Below are 20,580 nucleotides of genomic sequence, written 5' to 3'. Positions count from 1 at the left end.
AAAAAAAAAGAACAAAAAAAAAAAAAGAATAAATGTAAAAAACATTCTACCATATAAAACATAGTACCACAGTACACCTCATAAATGAAAAAAGGCTCTGGCAAACATTGCTTTACCTTGATAGGTCTTGGTCTAGTCATGGATTCTAGTATGGTGGTAAAGGGAGACAAGAGGAAGAAGAACATGGCTCTCAGAGTACCTTAGACTCCCCTGGGCATAGGAATGCCTTTTCATCTAGGTTTGTCCTAGTATAGAGTGCCTATGTCACTTCTCAGCAGGAAAGTTGATGAGAGAGTCTCTACTGTTACCAAGACAAGTACACACATAGGGAACTCTCTAGTGGGCCTCCTTTGGGGTGAACTATGTCAAATGGAGTTATGAAGTATGGGCGTTTGTTTGTCCTGTGCCAGCCTCTCCTCATCAGTAGATGAAGTACTCAGTAGATCAGTAGATGAAGTTGAGTAGAGTGGCAGTTAGCTACCTCAGCATTATCTCTACTTGATTTTGTTTCCTGTCTGCTAATCACATAGCACATTGTCACTATGTAGACACACTAACAGCAGCTACCTTTTTCTTTTGCCCTACTAAATGTCACTTCTAGAGAAAGAACCAATTCACAAGTAGTTGGTCAGAGGGAACAGTACAACAAGTCAGGGCAAAGTACTGTGCAGGATTGGTGTGTTTTGCAGGTTTTTACCAGTTTTGCTCAGCCATTCTTTCTGTGCCATTCTATTTCATAGCATTCAATACAGAGTGGCCAAGATGTTTCAGTAAGTAAAGGCACTTGCCATCAAGCCTGGTGACCTGTGTTTGCATTTGATCTCCAGGTCCCACATGATAGAAGGAGAGACTTCTTCCTGAACATTGTTCTCTTGATTTCTGTATGTGAGCTATGGTACATTTGTGCATGTGCACACCCATTAACATGCACACCACACACATGCGCGCGCGCGCACACACACACACACACACACACACACACACACACACACGCAAGTGAACGAGTGGGCACACTCGCACACACCACACATGTACACACATTTTAAAGATAACTTTTTCCTGAATGTTGTTCTCTTGGTTTCTACATGCAAGCTATGGCACATTTGTGCATGTGCACATCCATTAACATACACACACACACACACACACACACACACACACAATTTAAAAAATCAAAAGCACCCAGTATACTCTTGGAGGGTACATTACAATGGGAATTTCTGACTCTGACCCTTGTGGCAGGAAAGGAAGCCAGGGTTAACATGAAGAAAGTATTTTTTGTCCAAGTTCTGAGGATCACATTCACCCAAGCCTCCTGTGGGGCTAGAATAAGTCTCAGTACCTTTCCTTTGTTGCTTTTCTTGGCAAGTATTGGTTTGATGTATCAGTCATTCATTTGTTCTCTAGTGGCTGACAGAAATGATTTCTGCTCCCATGTTCAGAATATTCTTCTCAGTAGGAATGATAGTCAGATTCCAAAGAGTAATAGTGTCCTAGTTTAGTGTTCGCTCCCTGTTACTCTCAGGAGTAGGAAGGAGGTACAGGAGAGGGGACAGTATGCCTGCTAAGCAGTCCAGTCCTCGTTGGTCCAGAAAATGCTCTTCCACCGTAGACTTACTTGTTAAACCCAAGAATAGTTCATACTTGAACTTTCAGTATACAAAACTACATTTGTCAACTCACAAAAAGTTTTGCCATGAAATACATAGTTGTAGTAGGCCCACTTAACTTACAAAAAATTAAAGTCAGCTGGGCATGGTAGCTCATAACTTTAATCTCAGTATTTGGAAGGGACAAGAGCTCAATCTCTGTGAATTCAAGGACAGCCTATGTTGAAAATCCCTGTCTCAAAAGGAGGCGGGCAAGAAATTAAAGTAAAATACAGAGGTGAACTATGCAATGTATACATGTAGCTTAATAGATTATGAGATGAGATGACAAACAGCCTATGGCCAGCACAGGTTTATTTAATGTCTTTTTTTTTATTGTTCTTGTTAACATAAATTATTTTGGAGGCCAATCTATCTGATCTGCATAGGGAGTTAGGGAGTTTCAGGGCAGTCAGGACTTTCATGGTAAGACCCATTACAAAAATGTACAGTAACTGGGGGTCAGACGGTGTCACTGGGTAAGAGGTCTTGCTGCATAAGCATAAGGACCTGAGATGAGACCTTTGGACCTACATAAAACTAAGCCATAGCTGTATGTACTTAGAACCTTCATTATTGGGATGGTGACAAGTAAATTAGGGTCTGCCAGCCAGTTAATGTGACTGAATTGTTGAAGTTCAGGTTCAGTGAGAGGTCTTATCTCAAGCCACAGAGATTAGAGTGATAGAACAAGACAGTAGGTCTCCTCCTCTGCCCACCTCATGTAGTAAATGGCTTTCTTTGCGCACACAAACAAGTAAGTAAACAGTCGCTGAAAGGTCTTTAGCGACTGTTAGAAAGAAATTTAGTTTCTTTTTGAGAAATTTAGTTTCTTTTTGTTAGCTTTCTAACACACTGCTAAACAACGCAGATAGGAATTTATAAGGAGGCATCCCATTTTAGAAAATGTAGTCCGTCGCAGAAGTACTTGGCAGAGGAAGGGTGTTCACCTTGTGGTAACTGCCAAGCAGAAGAAGGATCCAGGAATTTAAAGTGCATCGGGTTCCCACCAGTTCCTGAGGTCAGAGCTCCCCCTCCCGCTGTATGCCCAAAGCCCTGCCTCTAAATGCAGTTTTGGGAATTAAGCCTTCAACACAGGAACCTGTGGGAGACATTTCAGAGCCAAACCATCGTAGTTAAAGACAAAACATAAGAAAACACTTGTTTTATTGGCCGCTTTATTGGGATATTTTTACATATTATATCAGTGCATTTACTTAAAATTACAATTCAGTGCCATTTGACTTGATTTAAATTTTTTTTGATAAATATATACAGTTTACCATTGTAAGTTATGGTTCAGTAACATTAATTATATTCACAGTATTTATAATTAACTGTAATTACAAAATATTTTCATTTTTTCAAACACAAGTTTTCTTTCCCCCTTGTCCTTTCAGAGTCTTTTCTCTGAGCTGAGCTGCTGCCTTAACCCATTTTCCTGGCAAGTTACCAATTAAAGAATCAGGCCATTGTCCTTAATATAAGAAATGCGTATATAGCTCCATATGTTACAGCCTTAGTATGTTTAGGATTCCTGTAGAGGTGCTGTGAGAATGTTCTGGTCACCTCATCCCATTACCAAGGCAGTCTTTATGGTCCCTGTCAGTTCCACTGTCCTTGGTTCAGGTGGTCAGTGTGTGTAACTTGAAGCAGGTAGAAATGGAGGAAGAAAGGCAGGATGGAAGTTCACGGTGTCTTAGTTACCTTTCTGTTACTGTGAAAAAACCCTATAACTAAGGCAACTTAGAGAGGGAAGGGTTTATTTGGGCTTATAGTTCCAGAGACAGGAGTCCATCTTGGTGGGAAAGCATGGCAGTGGGAAAAGGAAGCTGAGAGCTCATGCCTCAACCATGCTCACAAATTGGACATGGAATGAGGCTTCTAATCTCAGAGCCAATGACATAATTCCTCCATCAAGCTATCCTTCTTAAACTTCCCCCAAACACCACCACCACCAGATTCGAAACGAAGTGTTCAGATACCCCTGATTATGGGGGACAGTTCTCATTCAAACCATGACACATGGGTATTGGGGTTTATATTGAAGAATAGAATCAGTTCAGTAAAAGACAGGGCTGGCAGCAGTGTGAATCAGCAGAAAACTTTCTTTCAGGGCTGCAACATACAACTTGGGAGCTGGGGTGATATCAGGCGTTGGTACAGAGCTTAGGTGGACACCTGTGCCAGGTAGCTTTGCATTCAGTAGATTGTCTAGGAATTCCTGTTTGTACAGTGTTCACAAATGATCTACCCTGACAAAGTGAAAGGAAAGGACTTTGGCAACTATTTCTGTCCAGAATTACCTGTGAAATTTTTTTGATTAAAAATTATTTTATTATTTCGTTTCATTATTAAATCACTAGGTTGTTACAGATAGAATCATGAAGTGGTAAACTGTAAGCAACTTTGTGTTTCTTACACCTACTTTTCCTGTGTTTATGCCCAACATTTTTAAACATGCTTTGGTCATACTTTTAATTAACTAATTAATTTTATATGAGTCCACTGTCGCTGTCTTCAGACACACGGCAAAAGAGCACTGAATCTCATTACAGATATTTGTGAGCCACTATGTGGTTGCTGGGAATTGAACTCAGGACTTCTGGAGCAGTCAGTGCTCTTTAGCTGTTGAGTCATCTCTCCAGCCCCCTGAATGTATTTCCACTTCAAAACACACACACACACACACACACACACACACACACACACACACACACACACACACACACACACACACACACAGCTGTTGAGTCATCTCTCCAGCCCCCTGAATGTATTTCCACTTCAAAACACACACACACACACACACACACACACACACACACACACACACACACACACACACACACACACACACACACACACACACACGGTCAGCACCATATGTTGTAGCCTTAGTATTTTCAGGATTCCCATTAATTTCTTTCAGCAGGTGCTGTTAATATATTTGACCATCTCCTTTATAAGTGGTTCTTTTCAGAGTGTATATAATCTTTAAGACTTGCTGTGGTATGTTTTGTGACAGGAGGTGATAAAGTTAGACAATAGCAACAGGCAGCCAAGATTCTTCTGTCTGGCCAGGAACTTCTGGGCTCTTCTTTTGTGATAGGCCTTCTCCCTCCTAGGCTAGGAACCACTACACATGACACCTGCAATGAAGACATGTACAGCACCTTGCTGCAGAGGTACCAGCGCTCTGAGGAAGAGTTGCGTAAAGTTGCTGAGGAGTGGCTGGAGTGTCAGAAGAGGATCGATGCCTATGTGGATGAGCAGGTAAATGCTGCCCTTGAGGCATAGCCTGTACTCTGGGGCCTCTGTGTTAAGTTGCTAGCTGTAGTCTGAGTTGTAGAGCCCCCGCAAAGGCTTTTGGTATGCTCTGGTGAAAATTAGACAATAGCACAGACCTCTGATCTGACTATTATTGTGTGGTAGCAACAATTAGGTCCTCAATAAGGTCATACCCATCCACTGTCTATGTATCTTCATAAGAGGACCTTGGGACGTGACCAGGGCTTTTAGATCCAGCAGCCATTTATAATCATGGTGTTATTCAGAGCCCATTCTCCCTTCATCCAGAACTGTCCCATAGAGGACAGACAGACAGCTCATAAGGGCAGCGGATAGCAGGATAAGTGGGATACACCTTCTGGAGATGGACCTGAAATGGGTATACTAAATGGCCACTGTATACCAGGGGACACCAGACATTTTGTTAAGATGGTTATTCATTCAGCCCTTTTTCTTTTCTAGAGCTTCTGATGAAGCCAAGCAAGAACAGCTTTAGGTTTTAAAGGTTCTGTTTTAAAGAAACCGATATGAAGACTAATAGAGGAGAAATGGCAGCCCAGTGTTGTGTGTGCAAGACAGTTTGTAAACAGAAGTGTTCGGGGTTGAGATACAAGCTGGTCTCATGTGAACCCCAGGATCATTATGCCATTTAGATACTGGTTGAGTCCTTTATTTTTCCTCCCTGCTGCTGAGTTGTTGGGAAGAGGATTTCTTGTTCAGAACTTGTGAAAGCTCTCCCTGTTAATGACTTTGGCCATCATGGTGTCACTAGACTAGTTCCACTTTTTTGTCAGCATATTGCGTTCACTGCTATTTATCTTATGAGATTGTCAGAGAGCTAGAGGCCCCTAGAGACTTATGATTCTGTTGTAATGTGACCTTGGCCTCTGCATAGTTACTACTTGTGCAGTACCCTCCCTGCTGGGAACCACTTGTTGCTCTATATTATCTTTCTCGTGGGCGTGGCCCTAAATTATCTTTTTGTTTGGCCTTATAGACAGATGTACTCTCCAGCTGAGCCAGCTGAGCGAGGAGCTTGGCTCTTCTTGAGCTGAACAGTAGATTGCAGTTTGGGAGACTGACACTCTAACTGGTTAGTTAGCTGCAAGGTCTACCTATGGATTGGGAGGGGAGGAGTGTGAGAATGGCCAGGCTGACAAGTGTGGTATGAGTGAGCCCTCACTTACAGCTCTCCCCCTACAGCCTCAAGAGTCAGTTCCTGATCCTGCAGCTAGCTAGCAGCTCAGTTGTGCAGAGGTAGCCACAGAAAAGGAGCCAATAGCTATCTTCCCTCTGAGCCCCGTGTGTTTAACAGTCTGCTTTCTGAACCGTGCTGTTTTTGCAGCAAACAGATCTGGGTCCTGGAGTGGGAGGGGCCAGAATAGAAGCTAATTTCTGTCTGGGATCTGTCTCCCAGGATTCTGTAGAGGTCCTTGGCAGTTGACTCCAGGGTCAACTTTTTACTGTGACAATGAGAGAGTCACATAAATGATATTTAAGTTTACATGAACTTTTCTACATTTTTACAGACTCATAAAGTTTTGCGTTTTTTATATGTAGTTTTGAAAAAGCAGACTGTAATGCACTGTGAACAGTGTGAACTCTGCAGAGAACGTTCATGGCATCTGAACATGACTGTTTATTGAGGGCACCAAAGTCAGAAGTAGTTAGGATCTGGGTCATTAGTAGTATGAAACAGTGAAGCAAAAAGATACTCCCCAGTTGCCCATCACTGTAAGAGAATACAGCAGTGTGTCACTTGTCACAGGTCTCCTCCACACTCTAGCTAGCTGTAAACCTGTGATCCTTTCCCTCTGCCTCCTGAGTGCCCTGTGGCTTGAGTAACCAACTGAAAGGGCGGTGGCTGCAGTCTATGATTCTCTTGACTTTGCTGTGTTTTTGTGGCGGCATAGCACACAGCTGGAGGTCATGATGGAGGAAGTCCTTAGTTAGTGCTCCAGAGAGAAAGGGTTTGGAGGTCTAATGTGCATTTCTTGGTTATGCCCCAGTGACCTAAGTTCTTCTGGAAGCCACCTCTTGTAAGGTCCCTTTACTTTCCAGTGTTACTTTGTTGAGGAACAAGTCTTCAGCATATGGACCTCGTGTAGACAGTCAAGAACTTGTAAAAACATTCCCTGTTAATGATTGTAGGTAGCTGGAGGATGTCTCAGTAGTTAACAGCATTGGCTGCTTTTTCAGAGGACCCAGGTTCAATTCCCATTATCCACATTGACAACTTATAGCCATTTATAACTCCAGTTTCAGGCAGTCCAACACACTCTCTGATGTTTGTGGGCACCAAGCATGCATGTGGTACACAGACATACATGCTGGCAAAACACTCATACATATAAAACAATACATTTTAAAAAGAGAGGACTATACCTGGCTAACTCTTGTCATCACGGTGAATGATACATAGAAAGGGGATGCGGAGCCAGAGGTATACAAAGCACCACTGAATTGATAGCAAAATTAGAAGAGCTTGCTTCTGTGCCCATCCAAGTCAGCTAAGGTTCCCAACTACAGAGGGGCTCTAAACTTAAAAGACCCCTGAGCATACAGTGTGTCACAGGAAAGTTCTGCTGTAGCCATGTGTGCTAATGCTAAGACCACATAGGATGACTCCCGTTACCTATAAAGGGTTACCACGTATACTAATCTGGGTTTGCCTTTCACAGTCTACTGGACAGTGGTAGAAGGAATCCAGTGTGTTGTAGGCACTCTGTACTTCAGACAAGCATGGGCAACACCCAGAACTTTCTTTAGAGGGCATAGTAAAGTTGCTTGCAACAGTGCCCATAAAACATAAAACAGCAGCTGGTGTCTGCTTTGAGCCTCACATTCTAGTTAGCTGTCTCAGTTCTGACTGAGAAGCTGCTGCAGATCCTGCTTTTGGGATTTTCGAGAAAGGGGTATGTGAATGCCTTAATTCTTAGAATGGGGAAATGTGCCAAAGAGGGTTAGCAGACATTTGAGGTTGGTTCCTTCATTTGTCTCTCTCAGGTTCTTCTCAGATTGCATTGTTTTATACTTCATTTTTTTACCTTTAATTTATTTTATGTTTTTGTTATTGTTGACATCACATATAGATGAAGGGTAATTAGGGCTAGTGTTCTCAGGACTAGGAAGGTCTTACACATGGGTGAATCAAACCAGCTCCAGGAGTCCCCAACCAGGCTTGTGACCTGTCAAGTACAGGAGAGCAAGCATTTACTTTCTTCTGCACAGAATGTACCCTGATCTCTGAGGTCAGGAGCTCCTGAGGTTTTCCTTGTGAGGACAGGACTTATGATAATATTCTTAAGTGTCAGGCAGGAGACTGAAATGTGGTCGCACATTGTTTTGTATACAGTTCATTGTTTTGTATTGCACTCCTTTTTTGATTTTATCATTTAAAAGAATCTCCCTTGGGAATGTTCTGTGTAGTTGTTACTAAGTTTTTTTTTGTTTCTATGTATTTTTTTTTTTTTGGGGGGTTCTTTTTTTTCGGAGCTGGGGACCGAACCCAGGGCCTTGCGCTTCCTAGGTAAGCGCTCTACCACTGAGCTAAATCCCCAGCCCCTCTATGTATGTTTTAATGTCTCCTTTCTAGATGACAATGAAAACCAAACAGCGCATGTTGACAGAAGACTGGGAGATTTTTAAGCAAAGGAGATTAATTGAAGAGCAGGTAAGATTGACAGGAGAGACGTGTAAGTGACTGTCCAGAGCAAGTATCATCTTAGTATAAAGGTGGGCTCAATGCTCAATGTTACAGGACACCAATGAAGACCATTGGCATCTCCTGCCAGTGTGAAAGTCATCAGACATAGTGAGTTTAACTTTCACAGAAACTGATTGCATATACCTGTTTCTTAGTCTTCCATATACTTGTTTGAAAAGAATAATCTTGATAGGAATTTTGAGAACTGGTACAAGGATCCATATTCCCTGAACTTCTTGTCGGTGCCAGTTAGCCAATTGCATCAGATTGCAGTTGAGCTCCCTCTCAACAATGGGATGAGACAGAGGCTACTTTGCCTGAGTGTGCAAATAGGCCCAGCCAGTTGGGCCTTTCCCCTTTGAAATCTGGATGCCTACTTGTCAGTTGAGTTTGGGTGTTACTTCTATGCAGCTCTCAGGTCCAGTCTTCTCCAGTGGAGAAGTGTCTGACGAGTACTGAACACTCAGAGCAGGCTGAGTAAACTTGGTGTCTACAGCAGACCTACCTCTGGTTGTCTGCAGAATTGTGCGTGGTATGTGTCTGGTAGAGACCAGAACATCAAGAGGACTCCTGATGTTTTGCCCATTTGGCTAACCCTGCCTGCAGATTCCAGGGTCTTGTTTTTAATTTTGTCCATCTGCAAAAAGTGGGCCTCTTGGTTTGTAAATGGTTACTGTTATAGTTAAAATGGGAGAAGTATCTTGCAAATTTAAGCCATTGTTTGATAAATTTCCTCTAGTTAACTAATAAGAAAGTGGTTACTGGCGAGAACAACTTCACAGATACCAGGAGGCACATGTTGTCATCTCGGTTGAGCATGCCGGACTGCCCCAACTGCAACTACAGGCGAAGGTGAGCTGGGCTGTCTGGGTGCTACTGGCCTTCACCCTGCACTAATAAAAGCAAAGGTTTGAACCCAACCTTCAGAGTTGGCTTTCTTGGTAACTGTCCTTAATTCTTGATCAGATGTGCTTGTGATGACTGCAGCCTCTCACACATCCTCACTTGTGGTATCATGGACACCCCCGTCACTGATGACATCCACATTCACCAGCTACCACTCCAAGTGGATTCTGCTCCCGACTATCTGTCTGAGATGCGCCCACCTAGTGTGTCATCAGCAAGCTCAGGGTCAGGTTCCAGCTCTCCCATCACAATTCAGCAACATCCCAGACTCATCCTCACAGACAATGGCTCTGCACCAACTTTGTAAGTTGTGACTTTATAATAGTTTCAAAAATTTATCCAATAATGAGAAATAATGAGGAATCAGTCTACAGAAATACAATCACCATTACAGCACTTTTTATAAAAAAGAAAAAAAAGACTTTTCAGTGTGTTAAGCACCTGTTAAAACATGAAATTCGTAAACCCAAACTGATGCTGCTTTCTTAACCTGAGAAAAGAAACCAGTGACTTTCTAATTGCCAGTTGGTATGCAGGGAAGTGTCTTGGCAGCTCTGGCTCATCTTCTCATTCTGTCTGAGGTGGCCAGTGGCTGCTCATCCGCTTCATTGTCAGCCCAGTGTTCATGCTCGTTCCATGTCTTGCTAAGAACTCAGAAGATCACTTTAGCAAGCAATTGAGTTTGTGTTTTCTGTATTCCCACATTTTGTAAAGAAGTGCATTTCATATTAGCAAAGTGGCTGAAAACTCATTTCTGACCCTGTTGCTTGCACAGGCTTCATACGCTAATTTGCACATGGATGTATAGCGCTGCTGCTGCTATTGCTGCTGCTTCTTCCTCTTCCTCCTCCTCTTCCTCCTCCTCTTCCTCACCCCCCCCCCCGTTTGTTTTTTTCAAGACAGGGTTTTTTAAAAGTAATCCTGGCTGTCCTGGAACTCATTCTAGACCAGACTAGCCTCAACCTAGAGATCCACCTGCCTCTGCCTTCTGAGTGCATATTCCGCCACACTGGGCTGTGTGTGTGGTTTCTTTTTTCCCTCCCTCCCATCCCCGTCTCTTTCCATCCCATGTGTTGTCCCCAGCCCTTCCAGTCTCCCCTGTATGTAGTTTCTTAAGTGAAGTCAGTTGAAAATGCAGCCATCACTAGCCCTGCAGAGGTATTTATGTGGAGAGATTGCTGACTGTATCTGGCTGCACTTGATCTTCAGATTTCTTCCAACTGACGGAGATGCTCATCACACATTTCATTTGGTTTTGTCATGGTGCTACTTATGTTTTCCTCTTTGAAAGTTTTTCCTTATCTTTCAGGTCTCAATTTTTATGGTACTGGGAATAGAATTCAGGGATTCATACAAGCTCAATGACTACCACTGAGTCTTTTCCTCAACTCCAAATCCAAAAATAATTCTAAAGGCCTGGGTTTAGGTCAATGCTTGACTCTTCACTGATCAAAGTTCTGTTGCGTGTGCTCTCAGGCTATAGGCATTTTGAGGATTTTTTTTTTTTTCTCTAGCTGTTATACAGCTTCTGACTGAGGCAGGCATATAGAAGTTTACCAGGCAGATGAATCCATTGAAAATTGAAGTAAATGCAAATGTATCAGACTATCCCACTTACTGTCATAACTGCTGACATCAATTGAGGGCTCTGATGGGTGATAGTAGTGGAGCATGGGCTATAGGAGTCTTCTGCCTGGGTGGAACTGCTCACCACTGGTCTGGGCAGCTCATGTCCCTTAATACTCTAGGCCCCAACAACTTGTGATAAGTGTCTTCCAAGAAATCAACCTCTGTGACTTGAAAAGCCATGTGACCCTTAGTGTGCATTGTCGTTCATGGTGCTGTTTTCTAAACAGATGAAATGGCAGCATCATTTTAGTCATTGCAGTGCAGTCTGGGTCTTCCTGGGGTAGAGAAGCCTTCAGCTGCCATGTGTGCCAGGTATGAATTGGTCACTTCATTTCAAAATCAGTTCCCCATTGGTAACACTATGGTAGTGATAACACTGAAGAATGCTGTGTTGGCCAAGACACACACTCCCTTGCTGGTGGGTGCTTTTTTCTTCTATTGGTGAGCTCTAGGTTTCGGTATAGTGCATCAAGACTCAGGAGGCAGAGGCAGGTGGATTTCTGTGAACTCAATGCCTGGTCTATATAGTGAGTTCCAGGACAACCAGAGCTATGTAGAAAGACCCCTCACAAAACAAAACAAAAAGGAGAATACAATGAGCTTGGTAATGCTAGGCCTTTTCTTAGGAGTCAGACCTAAGGGAATTTTTACCTAGGATTTTTATGTTCTGGAGATCATCATATGCCGGGATAGAAGAGAGATTGGTGCAAGTTTTAGCTAATACTGGGTTGGACATGTCAGTTCTCTCATGTATTAGGAGGTCACATTTTAAAGTGGCCTCCATAGGCTAAATCCAGAAGTTTCGGCTTAAGTTTTGGTTTTCATTTTTTAGTGAACATGTCATTTTCTCCTTACATTGATGAAGTGGATTGTTATAACTGACTTGAGTGGAACAAGCATAATTACTGTGTTGTTACTTAGTAACACTTGGAGTTTGGTCAGCTGGATATTTTCTGACAATTTGATGTCTGTAAAATAAAACACTGAAGACCTGAAGTTGCTCGCTGTACCTTAACATTTTAATAAAAATTATATTTTCTTGGGGATGGCATTTTTACTTTAGGACTTTTCAGACCAAATGAAAGTGTAATACTGATTCGTCTTAAGTTTTTTGTGGTTTTCTCAGAATTTCTATGTGGGACATTCTTTCCCATCCTCCATGTCACAGATGTTACTCATCCAGGCTTTTCTTTGTGTTCAGGTGACTAAGAGGTGTTAAGTAGTGTGAGTGACACTGAACACTCTTCGTGAGCAGACCCATGACCTTAGAGGAGATGTCGTGCTCAGTGGGGGGTGCTCCTCACTGTCCTCCCCAATCGAAGGGCCTCATGGTGACCGTCTCTGCTTGCCTCAGTTGTAGTGATGATGAAGATGTCGCACCATTGTCAGCTAAGTTTGCTGACATTTATCCGTTGACCAACTATGATGATACCAATGTGGTGGCCAACATGAATGGAATCCACAGCGAACTGAATGGTGGTGGGGAAAACATGGCCCTGAAAGATGAGGTATGAGTGTGGCTTTTTTACGAGGAGGTGTGGGTGTCAGTAAAGAAGTGGTTGGTGGTGTCTACCCTTTATTCACATCACTGTTTTGAAAACTGAAGCTATAAAATGCCACCTCTTAAGTCCCCTCAGGTAAGCAGCACCAGCCGTAGTTCTTCAGAAGCTGATGATGAAGAAGCTGATGCTGAGAGTAGTGGTGAGCCCCCAGGAGCTCCCAAACAAGAGGAGGCCATAGGGAATGGTAACCCCAGGACAGAGGAGAGTAAAGTGAACACTCCACCTCCATCCTACCCAGCTCAGCAGGTAGGATCTTCTGTTTCTTTCCCCAAAGGTCTCTTTCTTGGTATAAATTTTCTATAAGTATACTGAAGCAGATTACTGTTTTAATAAAATGAAAACTCGTATTTTAATCTTTTTTTTTCCTGAGATCTGTAATTGTCATTAGTTTTATAGCAACCTGTGTTTACTGAAATAAATGTTTTTGTTTCCTTCCTTCATTTCCGTCCTTCTGTCCTTCCCTCCCTACCTCCCTCTTTCCCTTTTTCCTTCCTCCCTTTCTTTTTCTGAAATTTGTTCTGTAGAAGTATACGACAGGTTTCAACATTTGTGTTGGAGACAGTTTTTACTCTTGTTTGGCCTTGAACCCATGATCTTCCTACCTAAACTTCTCAAGTGCTGGGGTCACAGGTTTATATTCCACATATCCAGCTTCAGAATTTCATTTGTTCAGTAGACAATATTTAAATGAAAGGGAGAGCAAATGAAGGTCAGGTGCTTCATTAATTATCATAATTGGTAATTAAGTACGTGATTAAAATAATAAATGTGATACCAAAAGGGATAAATTGGGAAATCTTAACACCATCTACTCACCTACGTGTGTCTCATCATCTGCGCAGCTTGAGCTCCTAGGCCCAGTAGATGAGCAGGTTCATCATGTGCCCATGCAGACACACTAAGACTGTCCTTGTCTTAGAGAAATGGCTGCCTTGCTTTTTTACTTAACAGATGTCTCTCAAGCATGTGCTTCTAGATTCTCTTCATTTTTGTAACTTTAATTTTTAAAAGTTATTTTTAAAAGCATTTTTGTGTGGGCATGTGCACATGAGTACAGGTCACCAGGGAGGGCAGTAAGATCTGATCCTGTGGAGCTGGCGTTAGAGGCACATGTGAGTCACTGGAGATGGCCATTAGGAACTAGAATCATGTCCTCTGTGACAGTGGTATATGCTTTTAACTGCTCAGTTACCTCTGGAGGTTGGGGGATTGTTTGTTTTTTTAAATAAGTTTGCTTTTTTTGGTATTATTATTATTATTATTATTATTATTATTATTATTATTATTATGTTTGTTTTAGGTTTTATTTGTTTACAACAAGGTATGTGTAGCTAAGACTGGCCTTAAAGTCCTGATCCTATTGCCTTTACCGCCCAAATGCTGGAATTATAGATATGTAGTACACTCCTGGCTCTAAATAATTTAGAATCTTGACTGAGAATCTTAGACTAAGTTTGAGAAGTTCTTTAACTTTATTCATTGAAGTATAAGGGTTTGCATTTTGGGCCTCACTCTTTGTTGGCAAGTTCCCTGCCACTGAGCTGTAGCTGCATTCAGTCTTGTCCTTCCTATTCCTCTAAGGCTTCAGATTTTTAGGTAAGTACATTGGTCCTAACTGATGTTCTCTTCTCCTCCTATGGAGCTGCTGATTTTTTGTTTGTTTGTTTTTTTTAACTCTGTTAGCCAGCACTTGAATTGTTTGTTTCTTTTGACCATTTCAAGCTATTCAGTGAGTTGCCTTATATGTCTGACATTCTGTTCATAAGCAAATGTGATCATAGCATTGATCTGGCAAAGAGTACTAGGTCAGAATGATCACCCAGGGCCCTCAAAAGAGTCACAACGTAGTTTTGAAGTTTTGCTGATATTAATAATGATAAAGCCTTTTGGTTGCCTTTTATGTACTTAAGGACTGTTTGCTTTCTGTCTTGTTACTGTATTTCAATAGTTCTTTATATACTGGATGCAAGTCCTAGTTTGTACTATTTTCTCATGTCCGTGAAGTATCTTACTGTATTGAATTGTCTGCCACCACTGAACACTGGAGTATGAGCCCTAGTCCTTACAATTGCTAATATTTATATTATATTTATATTATATTTTACCACAGCCTCTTATGGTATCTTTTGTAAAGCATAGGTTTTTGTTTTAATGCATTTATTTATTTATTTATTTATTTATTTATTTTTAAATATTTATTTTTCATGTATGTGAGTACACTGTAGCTGTCTTCAGACACACCAGAAGAGGGCATCAGATCCCATTACAGATGGTTGTGAGCCACCATGTGGTTGCTGGGATTTGAACTCAGGACCTCTGGAAGAGCAGTCAGTGCTCTTAACCACTGACCCATCTCTTCAGCCCGCATTTATTTATTAATGTATTAAATAAAACAATTTTCTTTTAGTTTCATAACTTTACCTCTGATGTTATGATCCATTTGGCTCAGTATTTTTTATGGTGTAAGGTTAGACTCAAAACCATTTTATTTGAAAGGTCACATTTTTCCGTGTTGAAAAATCAGGCTTACGTCTGTCTATTGGTCTTTTTCTTTTTATTAATCCTTCCATTTGTTTATATCTCAAAAGAGTAGTTTCTATACCTTACTGAAGTTCACAGATTCTTTCTGTCATCTTCAGTCTCTGTTAGAATTTATGTACTTTTTCCTTTCTCTTTATATTAAATTTTTTTAACATTTTCTTTAATTCTCTGAACAAACTGTAAGAACTGCTTAGACATCTTTGTGTACTAATCTGACAGGTGAGCCAAGAACCACTGTCCACTGACTGTAGTTTTTTACACCCTCACCCCCTCAGAATGGTTTAGATCAATGAACAACTTCGAATTCTGACTTTGTCCTTAGGGTTGCTAGTTTGTTTGTTTTTTCGGGGGATCTGGTTTTTGTTCTCTTCGATCATTACTTTATTGCTCTTAGATGCTGTATCCATATCATTCTCAGTGTATGGCTTCTGCTCTCTCTGTTCATATTTTTTTCAGTTTTATGTTTTGTTTGCTCCTTTTTATTTTTAGCCTGGCTACTTGCTTTATTGGTTCACTTATTATTCTGAAGATTCCTGTGTCCCAACACAGCTGTGTGTAGATTGGGAAACATTTTTTTGCTCAGCTTATACTCCAGTGAACTTTGGCTTCTTTCTTTGTGCTATGAGGTCCTGCCTCTGTGTACACCGTGTCCTCCCAGTCAACCGCTGAGCTGTGGAGCTGGAGGAGCACTGCACACTTGCCTCATTACCAGAGTCTTCTTAATGTGTTTCTGTTCCATTCCCCTCACTGTCCATTCCCACTGAGTCTGCTTAATGAAAAAAAGAAGTAAAAGGGAAGGACATGGCTGTTCTAGGTGGTGGAGGAGGAAGTTTATTGTAGATGTATGGGAGGGCATAACCAGAGGCCATCTGGGAAATCCAGGTGGACATGGCTGAGCTGGGCCATGAGTAGAGAAGGCAGATGGAAGAGTCAGGAAGTAAAGGGCAGCTGAGCTGGCTGGGAGCCAACGTGGCTGGAGTATACAGGGAAGGGCGGTCTGGGGAGGAGCAGCCCAGCCCCTGTTAAATAGGCTCCTCAGCCATTGAACACTGAGCAGGGCTTCTCTACTCTATGCCTCTGCATTCTGCTTCCTGCACGAGAGCTAGGACAAGGAAAGGCCTTGGCAGGAAGTCTAGATTCTTCCTGTTCTTCTCTGAAGTTCTGCCTATCTTAAAGACTTTCTAGTATTTCTTTGGCTGAGTTCTAGATCCTGAAGCATTACCTTTGTCATCTGTGTTCAGTTTCACATTTGTTTTGCTAAGAGGTATCACTGGTCTTTTCATTCTGACCAGCTAGCATCCTGTATACATTTCATGGTGGAGGTTTTATTGCAGCTGCTGATTGAACGACCCCAGCAGACACCAGCCACTCAGTGATCTTGTTTTCCTTGGTCCCGTTTTCCCCATAGCTTCATCCTTCTATTATCTTTGTGGGGCCTTTTATTGCTGTTCACTTGAGTCCCTAATCAGGGTCTGCTGCCTCTGCAAATACCCATATGGAAAAGTGAGGCCTAGCTCTCCCCTCTGCATACCTTCCTCATTACCAGCTCTGCATGCATACCTTCTCCAGTGAGGGCTCTGGTCATCTCAAGCCTGTATCTTTGTGTTTGTTCTGTATTATCTGACTGACTGCAGCTTAATTTATGCCATTCTTTGTTCTACATTTTACAAGTACTTCTTTTTCTGTCCTTTTAGGCAGAACAAACACCAAACACTTGTGAATGCCACGTTTGTAAACAAGAAGCTTCTGGGCTACCAGCATCAGCAATGACTGCTGGAGCCCTGCCTCCTGGCCATCAGTTCCTGAGCCCAGAAAAACCAACACATCCTGCGCTTCACCTGTACCCCCACATCCACGGACATGTGCCCTTGCATACTGTTCCACACTTGCCACGACCGCTCATCCATCCCACCTTGTATCCAGCACCCCCCTTCACACACAGTAAGGTAAGCCAGGGCAGGAAGGGCCTGGAAGGTTCCTCATGACTGAATTCTGACAAGAGCAGTTACTTTAGCAGACAGGGGTGGGTATGCTGACCCATGTGCAGAGCAGTATCTGCTCCTGATTGGATGGGCTGCAGCCATGTGCTTTGGCTGTAGTCTGGCAAATTCTTGTAATGTTGAACCTTTACAGTGTGTAGGTAAACAATCAATCATGCCTTACTCAGTAGAACTGGAAGATTCTCAGGTGACACTGCTAACAGGTTGAACTCGTGACAGAAGTTTGTATTTCTACACATATCCTGACTCTTGCCTTAGCATGGCAGATAAATTATGTGCCAAGTAGCAGGAATCCTCGGTGTTTTCTGGGCATCCTTAGTTTGAAAACTAGGGCTTTGTCAAAATATGCAAGCCTGAAGAAAAGTGCAGTATACAATGCAAAGAAATCCTATTCTCTGCGGCCACGGCAGTATAGCTAGAGGGGAGAAAAGAGGGTCCTTATAAATCCAGCTTGCAAAGAGCCCACTTAGGAAAAGCATCCTAGAAAGTGGTCAGTTTTTGAGTTTCTCCTTAAAAGCAAAAACCAAAACCATGTATATACTTAACATTTTAGACATTCAAGATAAATTTAGAGAATTTGGCCTGAAATTCTTTGTAGACCAGGCTAACATACAGTGATCCTCCTGCCTCTGTCCCCACTACTAGGATTACTGGTGTGCACCGTCTTCAGCCACTTCACTCCAGGTGCCTTCGGCTGCTTTGCCTCTTGGTCTGCCTTGCACTTGCACCGTTGGCTCACCATAGTGCTGACTGAGGTCTTGTTATTTACAAGTTGGCACTAATTAGTCACAACTCTCCCTAACTGTTTGTTTGTTTAACAGAGCAGTTCTCAAGTGGGACAGAGACCATGACATGAAAAGGGCCTGGTTTTCTGGGTTTACTCTATGATGTGATATGTGGTAAACAGGTTCCCTATGTGTTAATTGGGGAGGACACATGAGGTAAATTAGTACCACACTTAAATAAGGTTCACATTCAGTTTTACTCAGAAGCTCCCCAAACCTATGCTTGGGTTTTGTTAGACTTGGTATCAACCTGTATGAATATGTAACAGTGTCTTTATTAACAAAATGTTTTAGTCATAGCCAGGCTGTGTTTGTGGGTTTTATGACTTACACCTTTCTTTCCTCTGGGTGAGTGTATAAACTTTTGTCAACTTCTTATTTTTTTTTCTAGATAGAGCTTTTTATCTAATTCTGAGAAAAGATTAAGGAATGTCTATTATATATTTTTTGCTTATTGAAACTATTGAAGAATTATTTTTAAAAAGTATCCCAAGAAAGTAGTCAAATTAATGTTCCCCAAGTCTACTGGGAATACCCTTATTAGCTGTTTACTGTTTGTTTTCTTTCTTTTTTTTTTTTTGGAGCTGAGGACTGAACCCAGGGCCTTGCGCTTGCTAGGCAAGCGCTCTACCATTGAGCTAAATCCTCAACCCCTACTATTTGTTTTCTTTACTTTGACTTTTTCCCTCCTCCTTTTATTTTTATTTTATATATGGATATTTTGTCTGTGTGTGTGTGTGTGTGTGTGTGTGTGTGTGTGTGTGTGTGTATGTGTGTGTATGTGTGTGTATGTGTGTGTATGTGTGTGTATGTGTGGCCATCGAGGCCAGAATCCGTTCTCAGACCTTGGAACTGGAGTTTATAAATGTTTGAGTCAGAATGTGGGTTTTAGGACTCAAACCTGAACCTCTGGAAGAGCAGTCAGTGCTCTTAACCACTGAGTCATGTCTCCAGCATAACTACCTTTTAAAAGATTTGTTTATTTTTATCTTATGTTTAGGAATATTTGTGTGTGCCTGATGTCCATGGTAGTTAGAAGAAGGTGTGCCATCTCTCTAGCCCCCAACCCTGGCCTTTTTTAAGGAAGTTAGAGGTCTCATATAAAAGGGTAAAAGAAGAAAAACCTTTTTAGTACCATTTTTATATCTGATACCCATTCCATTAGTTCTGTTAAACATAGGCCATAGGTAAAATGCAAAAGGTTCATGTGTAGGAAGGCAAATACAGAGCTCTAGCTACACATGGTGAAGGTCTTCTAGAAACTCGAAAATTTATTCTTTAAAGATTTATTATAAAATTATTATATATAATAAATACACTGTACACTGTAGCTGTCTTCAGACACATCAGAAGAGATCATCAGATCTCATTACAGATGGTTGTGAGCCACCATGTAGTTGCTGGCATTTGAACTCAGGACCTCTGGAAGAGCAGTCAGTGCTCTTAACCACTGAGCCATCTCTCCAGCCTGAAACCTAAAAATTTATAATTAAGCTGCATTTCTTTTTTTTTTTTTTTTTTTTTTTTTTTCGGAGCTGGGGACCGAACCCAGGGCCTTGCGCTTCCTAGGTAAGTGCTCTACCACTGAGCTAAATCCCCAGCCCTAAGCTGCATTTCAATAGCATTGCTTTTTGATATTATAACTATACACTGATCCATTTTTATTTTTTTTTTACCTTTTTTATTTTATGTGTGATTGTTTTGACTGCATACCTATCTGTGAATCACAAGTGTGCCTGTTGCCTGTAGAGGCCAGAAGAGGTAGTGTTGGATCCTCTGGAACTGGGGTTACAAGCAGCTGGGAGCTGCAGTGTTGGGGTGCTGGGACTCGTATCCAGGTTCTTTTTAAGAACAGCCAGCACTCATAATCACTGAGCCCTTTCTCCAGCCCCACACTGATCTATTTTAAATACATCTATTGAAGGCCTTTTTTATTGTGGAAAATAAAATGGTGTTAAGTAGGCTGTGGCTATATCTCAATGCTTTCTGGCATTCAGGACACCGATGCACAATGGAAGGGGAAGTATAGCGGTTGATAAACACTTCATGTATATTTGGTATAAATATACTGACGTCTTTAAACAAGCTTGTGTTTTCTCTTATGGGGCCTTATAGAATTGGTTTGTGTCATTTGAGTTAAGCAGATATACTTGAATGTTACGGATTTACTGTTTAAATGCACAGTATGCTACAGCCCCACAGAGTACTAGTAGAAGGATCCTCTAGAAACAGGACATGCTCACGCTGTTCTAGAACGGTATAAACTTGTCTCCAGTTTCCTTGGAGGTTTCTCGGGAAGTGTTAAAGTGTGGTGTCTCAGTATAGCCAAAAATCAAAGGGTAGGTGCCATGTGTAGAGGACAATTCCTCACACTGAGGTTTTTGGGCCACCCGATGCCTCTATCTTTTGCTGCTTTGTTTGGAGTGGTGAAGTCATAGTTGTTACTTGTAATATTGTCACGGTTTTAATTTTTGTTTTAATTTACACCCAGAACATTGTGGCTAAACATTT

At 41.8% G+C, this 20,580-nt stretch overlaps 1 protein-coding gene across 4 annotated transcripts in view; it reads left to right on the top strand.

Moving 5' to 3' along the window:
• Fam193a (family with sequence similarity 193, member A) overlaps positions 1-20,580 on the top strand; it is a 126,345-nt gene that overhangs the window by 67,567 nt on the left and 38,198 nt on the right. For all 4 annotated transcript variants that reach the window (XM_063273154.1, NM_001427458.1, XM_223536.10 and 1 more), the window contains 7 exons: positions 4,778-4,925; positions 8,536-8,613; positions 9,386-9,498; positions 9,613-9,855; positions 12,536-12,689; positions 12,810-12,989; positions 16,979-17,230. In XM_063273154.1, coding sequence (XP_063129224.1) covers positions 4,778-4,925; positions 8,536-8,613; positions 9,386-9,498; positions 9,613-9,855; positions 12,536-12,689; positions 12,810-12,989; positions 16,979-17,230 — 1,168 coding nt within the window. The remainder of the gene's footprint in view (positions 1-4,777; positions 4,926-8,535; positions 8,614-9,385; positions 9,499-9,612; positions 9,856-12,535; positions 12,690-12,809; positions 12,990-16,978; positions 17,231-20,580) is intronic.

Source organism: Rattus norvegicus, chromosome 14 (assembly GCF_036323735.1).
Source record: "Rattus norvegicus strain BN/NHsdMcwi chromosome 14, GRCr8, whole genome shotgun sequence".
NCBI lineage: Eukaryota > Metazoa > Chordata > Mammalia > Rodentia > Muridae > Rattus > Rattus norvegicus.
Note: the sequence above shows the minus strand (reverse complement) of the source record. Positions and strands in the feature narration are given on the sequence as shown.